The sequence below is a fragment of the Pteropus vampyrus genome, unplaced genomic scaffold (assembly GCF_000151845.1).
Source record: "Pteropus vampyrus isolate Shadow unplaced genomic scaffold, Pvam_2.0 Scaffold16, whole genome shotgun sequence".
NCBI lineage: Eukaryota > Metazoa > Chordata > Mammalia > Chiroptera > Pteropodidae > Pteropus > Pteropus vampyrus.
Window position 1 is genome coordinate 3,971,257 of NW_011888797.1, and position 12,470 is coordinate 3,983,726.

Here is a 12,470-nt window from a genome sequence, read left to right on the forward strand (position 1 = left end):
TTTTTTTCTGTAATACATGGTATGGAGGCCAATTTAAAAATTGTAGAAATTGCAACTGAAAACTCTATAATCTAGTAGCCTTCCTCTTTTATACATAAAAGAGGTACATAGTTATGTATTTTGTTATGTTCTGTGAAGGACTGTTTGTTGCCATCATCCAAAATGATAAATGTAAAAGTCTTTCTCCCTAGCCATTCCATTTCTAGGAATTTATCTAACAGATATGCTCACACATATTCTAAATCAAATATGTACAAGGGGTTTTCACTATAGCTTACAGTATTAAAAGATTAGAAACAACCTAAATGCCCACAGTTGGGCTCTGGTTAAATATATATGAAAAGTACTACACAGAAAAAAAGTTCTTTTTACTCTGATAAAGATATCCGATAGAGAATTTTCTCCAAAGCAAGGTACAGGACAGGGAATAGAGCATGTTACCATTTGTGTGTGTTTTTAAAGCAGGGAGGGAGAATACACATTTCAGACACATTTGATTTTATATTTATGGAACACTTCTGGAACTAGCAACTTTGATTGCCCTTGGGGAAGAGAACCACGTAGAGAATCGGGAGGCAAAACTTTTCATTGTAAACTTAAATGCCTTTTCTGCCTTTAGAATTATGCACCATATATTTATTATTAAGAAGAAAAGACGATTGATAGGTGAACATTGTGGGGGTGGAGTCTCATTGTTTTTGATTTATCGACTTTGTAATAAGTAGATATTGCAATTTTCAATGCAAACATCTACTTTTATTGGTTTTGCATATATCAATACATGGCAAGAATCAAGTTATTAACTCCAAGAAATTTTCTAATCTCAATATGAATGGATTCAAAAGAATTATAAGATTCCTATAACTACAAAATTTTACGATTCTAGCTCTGCTATGTTATGCCGTCATCCAGTGCAAGGTGCGCTCAGTTTCCTCGAGCCCAAGACAAAGTTCATTACTACATTAAGCTGAAAGACTTAAGAGATCAGTTGAAAGGCATTGAACGAAACACAGATGTTCAAGAGGTGCAATATACATTTGACCTGCAGCTTGCCCAAGGTGTGTCACCATTATCAATCCTTGTGTTCATTTCATGTATATATATGTTAAAGAAGGTATGTCGTGGATTTAAAAGCAGGAGAAAATTATATTTGCAGGCAGAGTGGTCTTATAATGGGTCCTAGGGTGTTGAAATATTCCTTTCCCAAGGTCTTCTATCTACTCTAGGCGCTCCTGCAGATATTGACAATATGAGAAGCATAGTAGCCCACCTACAGTTAAATCTTATAGGCTTTTATAGTTCTTACGAGGTAATTTGGTATATATTACAAAGAGTTTGAGAGAGTATAGCAAAAGGTGTATCTCGGTATACATGAACATTCAAGAAAAAGATTGCTTCATCATGATTTCTGAATAAAGCTATTTTTAAATTGTTGTACAAAATCAGTTTTAATTCCCTTTTACTCTCTTCACAGAGGATGCAAAGAAGATGGCTGTTAAGGAAGAAAAATATGATCCGGGTTATGAAGCAGCGTATGGTGGTGTTTATAGTGAAAATCTGTGCAATAGTGAACCTTGCAGTTTTTCTTCAAATGGGCTGAGTATGTTCCCCTCCCTGTGTTTGTTCCTTTCAAAGACTTGGTTTTGTCAGGATTGGGCAAAATAAAAATTTAAGAGTAGATTATTGAAGAATGGGAATGGTAATATAAAAATGTATTAAGTGACTTATAGAGAAAATCTGATGGTTATTTAATGTTTACACAAACTTTTACAGCTCATTTTTTTAAGTCACTGATTCTAATAAGCCATCCTAGTTGCATTTCCCTCTTTAAATAACAAATGAGTATTTATTAGTTCTACATCTAAAGATAGAACAGAAACTTATAATTGTGTTCAAGAAGTTTGCTTAATTATTTTAATAACAGTTTTCCTTCACTGGACAGTTAAAATTTCCTAATACGATCATCTGAAGCTTTTAAGCAAAATAAACTAACATTCTTTTCCTCCCCAGCAGCTGACAGTGGAGAATCAACTTTCAGTGACATTCCAAATGGGCAGTGGATGAGCCAGTCATTTGCAGACCAGATTCCTTCCTTTAATAATCACTGTGGGACGCAAGGACAGCAGGAAGGAAACCACGCTTAAGAACAGTGTTTCTCAGCTCTACTCAGATGCCTCAGTTTTAATGCAATTATCAAGAACTGGCCTTCAGTTTGCCGACTGAAGTATTTTATTAGTGTTTTACTCTGGTGATATAATCATAGTACAGTTGTGTGGTAGAATCAACTGTATGAATCTATGTAGTTTGGAAGGAAAAAAGTAGGGTTTTTTGTATATGAGTTTTTGTATTTGAATTAACCGTCATTCCAGCATTTTATAAACTGTTTTTCATTTCTGAAGAAATTGGTTTTCTTTAGGGAGTCACTTTTAATCTAATTTTGAAATGCTACAGTCTGAATTTTTATACTTGATTTTTAACTGTGCATAAACTCAGATGCACCATTATTCCTTTTATGCCTAAGAAGGGCATGCTAACAATAAGAATTACCACCGGTAAAGAGGCAAATGTGTTGATTTTCATATGTGAAGTTAAGCTTCAGCAGAGTCTCATTTGGTAGTTTTTAGTGGAGTTTGCTGGGCTCCCTGAGTCATAGTCATACTCAGAACTCTTTGCTTTACCAGTGGTGAACATTTGTGAGCGTTGCTTAGTAGTGCAAATATGGAGTGTGGTCTTGCAGCAGCAAGGCTAACCTGGCCTTACCTGACAGGGCATTGAGCCCTGACTTGGGCCCTCCTCGCCCCCTGTGTTAATCTTCTAGCAGGCAGAAACTATTCTGCTGGAATGGTAGGTTCCAGAGAATGCAGCTGACCTTTTAAATTTTACTTCATCTGTGTTTTACTTGAGAGATATACATTTGATAGGGAAGGAACTGAATTTCTCAAAATCATTGTTCGAATTTTATCCTCCTTGGCTTTTAAAGATGTAACATGGAAAGTGATGAGAAATGAACTTTCAGGGTGAGCAACCAAGATGCTGGAGGTGTTTGATAATCTTATTTAAACTGGTGCTTTATGTACATGAAATGTACTAATATAAACAATGTTTCTTGCTAGGTAAATCTAATAAGCCAATCATTTTAAAAATTCTTTCTCTGCATCATTGCTGTTTGTTACTGTGGACTGAGTGAATCTCATGGCGAGGCTGGTTTGAAGTAATGTACCTTTGTGATTTTCTAATGCATTTTCTATGGTGCTACAAATAGTCCAGACTACTAGGCCTGGTGGATATAAAGCTGGGTACTTGGAAATGCCATTTGCATTTACTCCCGATAACTTATACCCAAGGAGCATGCTTTTCAACATGAAAATATTTATCAAGTGTGTTTTTTTTTCTAAGATGTTATATGGCCTATTCCTTTTATAATAAGAAAAATCCTTATTGTGAATCTTAAGATGCTTTTTAGCTGTGGCTATGATGGATTTATTTTTCCTTTAGGTCAAGCTGTGTAAAAGTCATTCATGTTATTTAAATCATGTACTGTACTCCTGTTTACACGGATGTTTTGTGCAGGTGCTTTGAAGAGCCTTACATCAGGGATTAGGAACAACTGAATTATTTTTTCATGGGACTATGTAAAGCATGTAACTAGGTATTGCTTTGGTATATAATAATTTGTAGCCTTACAATGGATTTTTTTTTTTATTTTAGTGGAGAAAATACCCTTTAAATTATGATGGACACTCAGTAGAGAATGAGTCTGAGGATTTTCCAAGCATAAAACAAATAATGGTGTTTTTCATTAAATATGACAGATGAGTAGTACATGTTAATATATCCTATCTGTGACAATATGAGACTTTTTCATTGAGTAATTTTGAAAGTTTTAAAATTCATTTGAAAGTCTGATGGTTTTTACAATAAAAAAATATTAAGAATGATTACTCTTAAGTTGCAGGCTTTTCTGTCATAAGACTTACTGTTATTCTTTCCCCCTTTACACCTGAGATCAGTCTACTGTCTATTATACTTCACGTGTAGGACCCTCTATATTAATGAAAATTATTAAAAATCTATGACTTTTATTTTTTCAAACATTCAGGTTTTAAATGTAATACAGAAGACAAGATTGACAATGTCTTGTGAAAAATACATTTAGAAATTTAAAAAATTTTTAGATGCAAACTGTCAATGAGTTAAGCAAATTGCTGAAACGCAGATGAGTTTCCAGCAATATATTTTACTCACATAATCTTGATTTCCATAATTACCACTTAGACCTAAGGAAGTAAATCGATAACCTGTATGATCCAAGTATTATTTGTACACAGTTTTTTTTATATTGTGGATCATAACTTATGATGACATATTCATATTAATATATGAATATTTTATCACAATAAGTGTATCAAAGATACTGTTCATAAAGAATGATGGTCTAGTAGGCTACAAATGGACAAGTCCACATTTTTACACAGAAAATATCTAAAACGTCAAGTTGCATCAGCTACTGTGGTGACTAAGCTGAAATATCCCCGCAGGGTCAGGAACAAACCAGCTTTCCCACAGGTCGTTGTGCACGCTGGGGAAGTCCCAGGGTTTGTGTCTTCCATTCCAGTGGAGCAGTTTTGCCTCTTGCAGAAAATGCTCCGAATATCTGGTATCGGGATTCCAGCCTTCATTGTGTTTAGAGAAAAATAATAGGCTTGTTAGAAAATAAAATGTTCATATTAATTATTGAATACAGGTTCGTTATTTCAAAAGTTAAACAAATCAAAGAATATACAATGAAGACTCTACCACGTACTGAAAATCTCCCAAATAACCACTGTTAAGAGTTTCTCCTGAAATCCTTTCAGTAACGTTCTACCTGCACACCAGTCTGGAGGTAAATATGTACATGTATATGTTATATACGTGTGTGTGTGTATATAAACACATTTTTTAATTTATTCGTAACTTGCCTTTTTAAATTACTGTCTTAGGAAACTTTCCACACCAGCTTTATTGAATTTCCACATATGGATTTATTGAATTATTTTTAATGACTACATAGAATGAATATATGATTATTTAGCAGGTTCCTTCTCAGGGACATTTAGGCTGTTTCTGTCCCTTCACTCGCATAAACAATGCTAAATGAACAGTCTTCCATGCATGTCTTGTGCATGTGTATAAATATATCTGTAGGATAAAATCTTGTAGCTGGAATTGCTAGATTGAAAGGTGTACCTTTTTGATAGGAGATTGCCAAATCGTCCCCAGAAGGGTTTATAAGTTTCCCTCCCACTTAGAGTTTATAGTTGTTTTTCTACGTTTTCTCTCAATATTTTCCTTTAAGTGGTCTTATTTTCCTTTAAGTGGTCTTATTTCCCTCAACATTTTCCTTTAAGTGGTCTTATTTTTACCACGTAAAATAACTAAGATTAAGATCTACTTTTTAACAAACAGCTATCTTCATTTGAGTATTAGTCCCCTCATAAGAAATCACTTAGAGACTGTATTTACCCTAATATTACTGTTGCTCAGAATATTTGTAGAATATCTCTTCCAAAAGTACATTAAGATCTTGTGAATGTAAATCTTTTTTTAAGATATCCTGTATAGTGTTAAATTTTCTTTCTAAGAAAAGGAATTTTATATTTTTAAAAAACCAAAAGTCCACTGAGTAAAGAGAGAGAATACCTAGATTATGTTAGTTTAACATGATATAAGAAAAAAAAAAGTCTTGTCTTACATTATTCATAAACATAGTTGTGAAGGCAGTTGCAGCAGAAGAGCTTGGTGTTGCAGGCAATAGAGGCCTAATTGGAAAAATTATCAACTTCCAAAGAATCTACAAAGGCGATGCTCACTGGGAAGAGGCACCTTCATGTGAGAAGTCGTCACAGAGTAGGACAGCATCTCTCAGCTCCATGACTGAAGGACTGCGTAGGGACTTGCGATTTTGCTTTTAGCTAAGTATGTTTCACAAATTTTTAAAATCTTAAGCCTCCCTGTTGAGGCTCAAACTTAATACCCATGAGCGTTAACATTGCTTTCTGCTTTCATAACACTCTAAAACTGAGTCATTTTTCAAATGATCATTGTGTAGATTTACTTTGCAAATCGACCCTGATTCCAAAACTTTCAGCACAGAATAGGTTCTGTTCTACAAAGAAAAATGACTTCTTTCCCTTGGGAAGATCCTGCTCCTTCCTACTTGTCGATAAGTTAGATGTTTCACAAAATGTAATTCTGAGTGTCTGTTCCAAGGTCATAAAATAATCTAACCTTATTGATCTAAGTTCTGCATAGTTTTTCTTACACAATATTTCTTAAAGACATTCTCCTTTGATGGGATTTTCTGCACATTCATTACATGGATATGTTGATATTTGGCTTAACAGTGAACTCAATATTATTATAAATCAAATCAGACAGAACAATAGTGTCCTTAACATCCCTGTGTCACTCTTAACATGCATACAGATGCTCAGGAAAATCAGGGAAGATTCTGGTAATGAGGCAGAAGCAAATCTATAAAGAAGAAGAGACAAGAACCCAGCTTCCACCATTTTTTCTGTCCTTTCTCTGTCCTAGAGAGTAAGGGACATACCACCTTGCAGGATTATTCTCAAAATTAGAAATAATGTTCACCTTTATCACCGGAACCTAGCTCAGTTCTTGTCAGTGCAGTAGATACCTGGTAAAAATAAATCCATTGTCTCCAATTCTAAAATAATCCCCAAATGTCTGAAAAAAAAAGATTTGTAATAACTTCTTTGGCAGCAAAACCTAGATCCCACTCAGGGTATTGTAGAACATAAGTATATGCACCACATTACCTTTTTTTAAATTCAAAAGCTTTCTGAATTTCTAAACAGGTCTGGCCAGTGGTTTTGGCTAATGGGTTGTGGCCATCTCTCTGAATGAATGTAAAAGTGTTCTGTACCTAGCTCAGTTCTAAGCAATTTACAAATATTTGGTAATCAATTCCTTACCAAAAAAAAACAAAAACAAAAACAAAAAAACCTTTATAAGGTTCTATAAGCTTCATTTTACAAATGAAGAAACGAAGGCACAGAGAGTTCGAGTAACTTGCCCAAAATCATAGGTAGTAGCAGAGTTGGGATTTCAATCCATACCCTAGAGCCTGCACTCCTGTAGTGAAGAGTGAATAAGTGCCTGTTAGGGGACTCACAGCACACATCATCAGTAAACAACTTCTTTTTAAAAGATAAATTGACAGTTGTCTAAATGCATCATAAGCCATTATGCTAATTCATTTGGTTTTGTCCACTGTAGCTACTACAAAAGTTCAAGAAAGGTATGTGAAAAAGTTTTGATGATGAAAGTTCTAAATAGTTAATATTTATCTGGCACACACTATGTGCTAAGCATGAGTCTAATTGCTTTTTGTGAATTCCTAGAAACACAACTCTAGGGTAGTTAATTTTTATCAGTTGCATTTGCAGAATCTGAGCAATGAGAGCTAACGGATCCAAGGTAATCTCCAAGGTCACCTGGAGCAGTGGTCCCCAACCTTTTTGGCACCAGAGACTGGTGCTCCTATGAGAAGTTAATGCCTGAGGATCTGAGGTGGAGCTGAGGTGGTGATGCTAGCACTGGGGAGAGGCTGCAAATACAGATGAAGCTTTGCTCGCTCAACCACTGCTCACCTCCTGCGGTGCGGCCTGGTTCCTAACAGGCCATGGACCAACGGGTACTCCCCAGCCCGGGGGTTGGGGACACCTGACCTAAGAGATTTGAGTTGAGGAAGCTGGTGTGAGAGCACACTTTTCCCACCTTGGTGCTCACTGGGTCTATAAAATGCACTTTTCTGTTGTTTTTCTGAAGTACTTACCCAGGTGCCTTATGTGCCACAGGGGGTTGATAGTGGAGTATTTCCCGTGAAATACAATCAGCATCGGGGAGGTGGCCACACCTCCACCCAGGGAGCTGCTGTAGAGATTTTCCCTAAGAAAAGGGATAAAAGAGCTAGTGACATTTGGTCTGGAGCCCCACAGATTCACATCAAGTAGAATCTAATAATTTTAAAGGAGGTAAGACAGTCTCTCACTATATGATAAGACTTTCGCTTTTTATTTTGAAAATTGTCAAACCTATACAAAATTATAAAAAGAATACCATGAACTTCCATATACTTTACCTAGATTCACAGTGTTAATACTTCGCCATTTTAATCTCAGGCTTTTTTGTGGCAAATGTAGAAGATCAAGTTCTGATCCTACATTATTTAGATAACTATTCACAAATTGAAAGTTATGATGGTATTAAAAATACTCAGAAAAAGAGGAAAGAGAATACAATGATATGATCATAGTGGTTGTGATAGAGTCAGTTTTATTTTCTTTAAAACTTCGGTAATAAAAAATGACAAGTTTTTAAAACTTGGACCCTAAAAAACAAAGTTGACTTTATAAAATAATCATTAAAATAAATCTATGTAAGAAGGAGGAATCTAGACTAAGATTAATGATTTTCAGTGGACAAGGTTCACTAGGATTCTGGAAGAACACTAAAAGTCATATCGTTAAACAATTTATTAGAAAAATGTTTGTATAAGAAAGGATTCCACAGGATCTTACTTCTTCTGACACGTCATTTGAGAATAAATTTTCATCTACTATCCCTTTCCTTTCTCAACTGTGCCTTTGTGAAGAAGTAGGATCTTAGATGTATGTAAAATATTTCTAACCCCCTGAGCTATGCATGGAAAATTAATTGAATAACTTTGTTCCCAAGCATAGAAAAAATGGTAGCGAAGTCTACACGTACTCCACATTTTTTTGCATCCATTTCTCCAATTGTTTGGTGATGCGCTGGTGCTTCCATTCCGTCATGTTGGCAACAATCACACCGGGATTGAAAGAACAAGTGCTGGGGCTTATGCCCAGGTCCTTTATGGTCTTCTTGCGGTAGTCCAGATAGCCCATATATGTATTCTGTCAAGGAACAGGATAAGCATGCTTTTGACCAACAAATCTATTGTTTCTGAACAACGATCATTTTCTTAAAACCATTGTGCAGTGTCTCTGGGTCTCCCCGCCCAGTGTCCTTTGCTGGCTTCTTCTTGTTTTCCCAACTTCTAAAAGCTGAGTGCCCCTAGTCTCACTTGTAGCACCTCTTCCTTTCTCTGGCACTAACGCTCTAGACAGCCTCATGGCTCTAAATACTATCTGTGTAGACGGTTCTGACCTCTCTGGATTTCCCACGCCTACTCCATCTGCCAATTCAGTGTCTCCTTCTGGATGCTTAATAAGGCAGCCCTACTTCCATCCAAAAACTGCTCCCAATCCTATCCCAAACGTGCTTTCCAACAACCTGCCCCACCTCAGTTAGTGGCATCTCTGTCCTTCCAGCTACTTAGGCGAAGAAAACCCAGAGTCCTTAGGTCATCTTTGACTCCTCTTACTCACTTTGCATACAATTCTGGCAGCAAATCTATTGGACCCATTTCCAAAAACATATCCAGAAGCCAACCACTTCCCATTCACTGGATTTCCGCCAGCTCCCATGTCCCTGCTTCTACCCCTTTCGGCCCCACTCTGTCTCTGCATGATTCATCTGCTCAAAGCCTCACCAGTGGCTTCCCATCTCACTCAAAGTGAAAGCCACAGTTCCTAAAGCGACCTTCCCTGCCCTTCCATTATGCCTCTGACTTCTATTATTCTTTCCCTCAATCCTTCAGCCACACTGACGTTCCTCTTATATGCCAGACACGCTCCTGCCTCAGGACCTTTGCACTTGCTGCTACCTATTCTTGGAATGTTTTCCCCCTGCTTAGGTGGTTCCTTTCATTCTTTCAGGTATGATCTCAGCAACGCCATCTCAGCAGAGCCATCCATGATCACCCTATTTAAAATACAGCCCCAACTCCACTCTGATCCTCTGTTAAGTATTTTACCTGTCTTCCCTCTAGAATGTAAGCTACACAAAGGCAGGGCTTTTAGCTTTGTTTAGTGTATACTAGTACCTAAAACAGCGTCAGGCACACAGCAAGCACTCAGTACGTAGCTGACTGAATGCAACATGAGGCAGGATGTACTGTTTCGCCCACGTGGGCTGCCATAATCCACCTCAGTGGGATGTTCGAATATGACATGGAAGTAACAGAAATACTCAGGCGCTTTCAAGAACTTTAAATGCATGCAATAAGGTTACATGCATCGACTAATTAATTCTCACAATGACTCTCCCTCTATTTGACAAATAAGGGAGAAAACAGTTGTTTAAGTAACTTGCCCAGGGTCACAAAGCTACTATGTGAGGGAGCTCAGATCCTGACAAAGGTAGGTCTGGCCCCAGACTCTAGCCTTAAAATTAAAATTATTTGTATTTTTATTTAATTTTTTTTTTAAGTAGAAAAGGAAAGCTTTATCAGAAGGGAAAGTACACTTCCAGACGTGGAAGTGGGCCTGAGCAAGAGAAGCGTGGCTCAAAAGGCCAATTAAAATTATTTTTTAAATTAAAATTAAATTTAAAATTATTTCCTGGAACTTTTTTTTGAAGAATAGCGTTTGATTCTTCCTACCCCTTTAATCCCACTCCTCCCACACACACACTTCCACCCTTGACCCATGGATGTTGCCGTTTCCCCTTATAAGCTGGATCTTGGGGGCGGGAGCGGGGGCTCCTCCCACACGCTCGCAGCAATCTGGAGGGCGGGGCCTGGCGCACCCGGGGTGTGAACCCAAAACCTTCACTTGCAAAGAACACATGCTAACCACTACACTATGGAGCCACAGCCCAGCATTTGATTCTTAATGGCACCTTGCATTTTAAAGCCATTCTTCTGGTTCGACTTCCCTCATTTCCACCTGGGTTAAAGAGCTTGAACAAAATCAAGATTTTCCTCAGCTGACGGGGGGGAAAAAAAAAAAGCGACGGTCAAAACTCTGAAAATAGAACCAGAGTCAGGGAGTCTCTTACAGAAAACGCCATCTCTGACAGAGGGTGGTGAAGAGCGACCTAACCCCGTCTGTTATTTGTGGCGCATGTAGTCCGCGCGGGACACTTTGACCTCATGTAATTTCATCACAGCTCATAAAATCGCAACAGAGATATTACTATAGGTGTCAGATGAGGAAAGTGGGACTCGCAGGGTTAAGTAACTTGCCCAGAGTCGCTAAGAGGTGGAGCTGGGGTGTGACCGCCCCCAGCAGTCCAGACTGGCGGCTCTCCAGGTGTAGCTTACGGGTATTTTGCGTTGTGGAAGAAGAGAGGGTGAGAGCGGCAGGGTCAAGGTAGGAATCTGAAACAGTGGGCTCACCTGCAGCCCCACGAGTCTGTTCGTGTCCAGAGATGAGGGCAAATCACAGTCATCTGAAAACGCGGCCGCATGGCCCAGGGCCAAGGTGGTGTCGTACAGTTCTTGGATATCACCTGAATTTAGAAACATCAGGAGTTAAAATACTATAGCATTTGTTTTAGGGATGGATAGAGCCTTAGAACTTTAACTAATCTTCATTTTGCTTTAGGGGAGAAATATCTGACCTCTGATTTCATGTGGCTTGGCAATCTGATTAATAAAAATAGCTCATATCAGTTTAGAAAGGCACTTGAAAAGCAGCTCCGATCACCCTTTGTCAAATTTCTTTATTTCTGTTGCTATGTAGGTACCACAGCAATGCTTATCTTTTTTGCATGTGGGAACGAGATAAGGCTACATTTGAACACCAAAACTTAACTCACTTCTAAGAATGTCATCAGTGAGACTACCTTCCTACATTTTAGGGGTGCAGAGAAGGGAAAGGCTACCAAGCTATTAATCACAGACTTTGACAATCAGAGAGTGGCTCTTAGAAAGACAGCTGGACTGTCCAGGGAAGTGAGTATCAACCCCTGTTTTCAAAATATTCCCAAATTTACAACAATACTATACTCCCAACTTGAACGAGCAGTCATGATCACTGGGCAGCTAGCTACTTGGAAAATGAAGAGAGAGAGTCGTTCTACTTATCAGCTGCTCCTTTTCCAAGTGGTCTCGCCGTGGGTGAGTATACCTTGCACAATGACATCATCGTCCAAATAGATGACTTTCTCATGTTGGTGGATAAGCAGAGGGAGATAAAATCGAACAAAGTTCAGCTGTTAAAACAACAAAAGGAGCAATGTTGGGGAAGAGGCATGCAACTCAGAGTCTTCCAGGGGTGCTGGAGAGTCGGCTTTGACCATGGCCTTGGTTCAGCTCCAGGTTCGATGCAGAATAAAACAGGGGCCGCCAGGCTGCCTCACCTGAGCTTCTGGTGCCCAACTTATCTGCGCCTTGGGCTGAAACCAGTGCTGACAGATCTGTGCTTCTCCTAGATTTAAACTCCCCAGCTTCTCAGACTATCGCCAGCTTCATCTCTGAATTGTTGCAGTGGGCGTCACAGAAGCTTCCCCCCCTCAATCTTTTAGGCCACAAATTGCCTGTTTTCCTCTACACTCAGTAATTTGACTACTGTTAACTAAATCTCTCTCTCTCT

At 38.3% G+C, this 12,470-nt stretch overlaps 2 protein-coding genes across 4 annotated transcripts in view; one reads left to right on the forward strand and one right to left on the reverse strand.

Annotated features, from left to right (window-relative positions):
- Positions 1-3,938, forward strand: part of TDG (thymine DNA glycosylase) — a 21,449-nt gene extending 17,511 nt beyond the window's left edge. Inside the window, exons 9-11 of one of the 3 annotated variants that reach the window (XM_011386877.2) lie at positions 887-1,058; positions 1,475-1,600; positions 2,011-2,144. In XM_011386877.2, the coding sequence (XP_011385179.1) occupies positions 887-1,058; positions 1,475-1,600; positions 2,011-2,144 (432 nt within the window). Of the gene's footprint in view, positions 1-886; positions 1,059-1,474; positions 1,601-2,010 lie in introns of all 3 variants that reach the window. The other 2 variants (XM_011386872.2, XM_011386885.2) reach the window with 2 other exon arrangements.
- A 124-nt stretch (positions 3,939-4,062) lies between these two features.
- GLT8D2 (glycosyltransferase 8 domain containing 2) overlaps positions 4,063-12,470 on the reverse strand; it is a 31,021-nt gene continuing 22,613 nt past the window's right edge. Inside the window, exons 8-12 of the mRNA XM_023527452.1 lie at positions 12,006-12,090; positions 11,273-11,385; positions 8,779-8,945; positions 7,844-7,956; positions 4,063-4,673 (exon numbers count right to left, since the gene is read on the reverse strand). Of these exons, the coding sequence (XP_023383220.1) occupies positions 4,501-4,673; positions 7,844-7,956; positions 8,779-8,945; positions 11,273-11,385; positions 12,006-12,090 (651 nt within the window). The 3' untranslated portion in view covers positions 4,063-4,500. The remainder of the gene's footprint in view (positions 4,674-7,843; positions 7,957-8,778; positions 8,946-11,272; positions 11,386-12,005; positions 12,091-12,470) is intronic.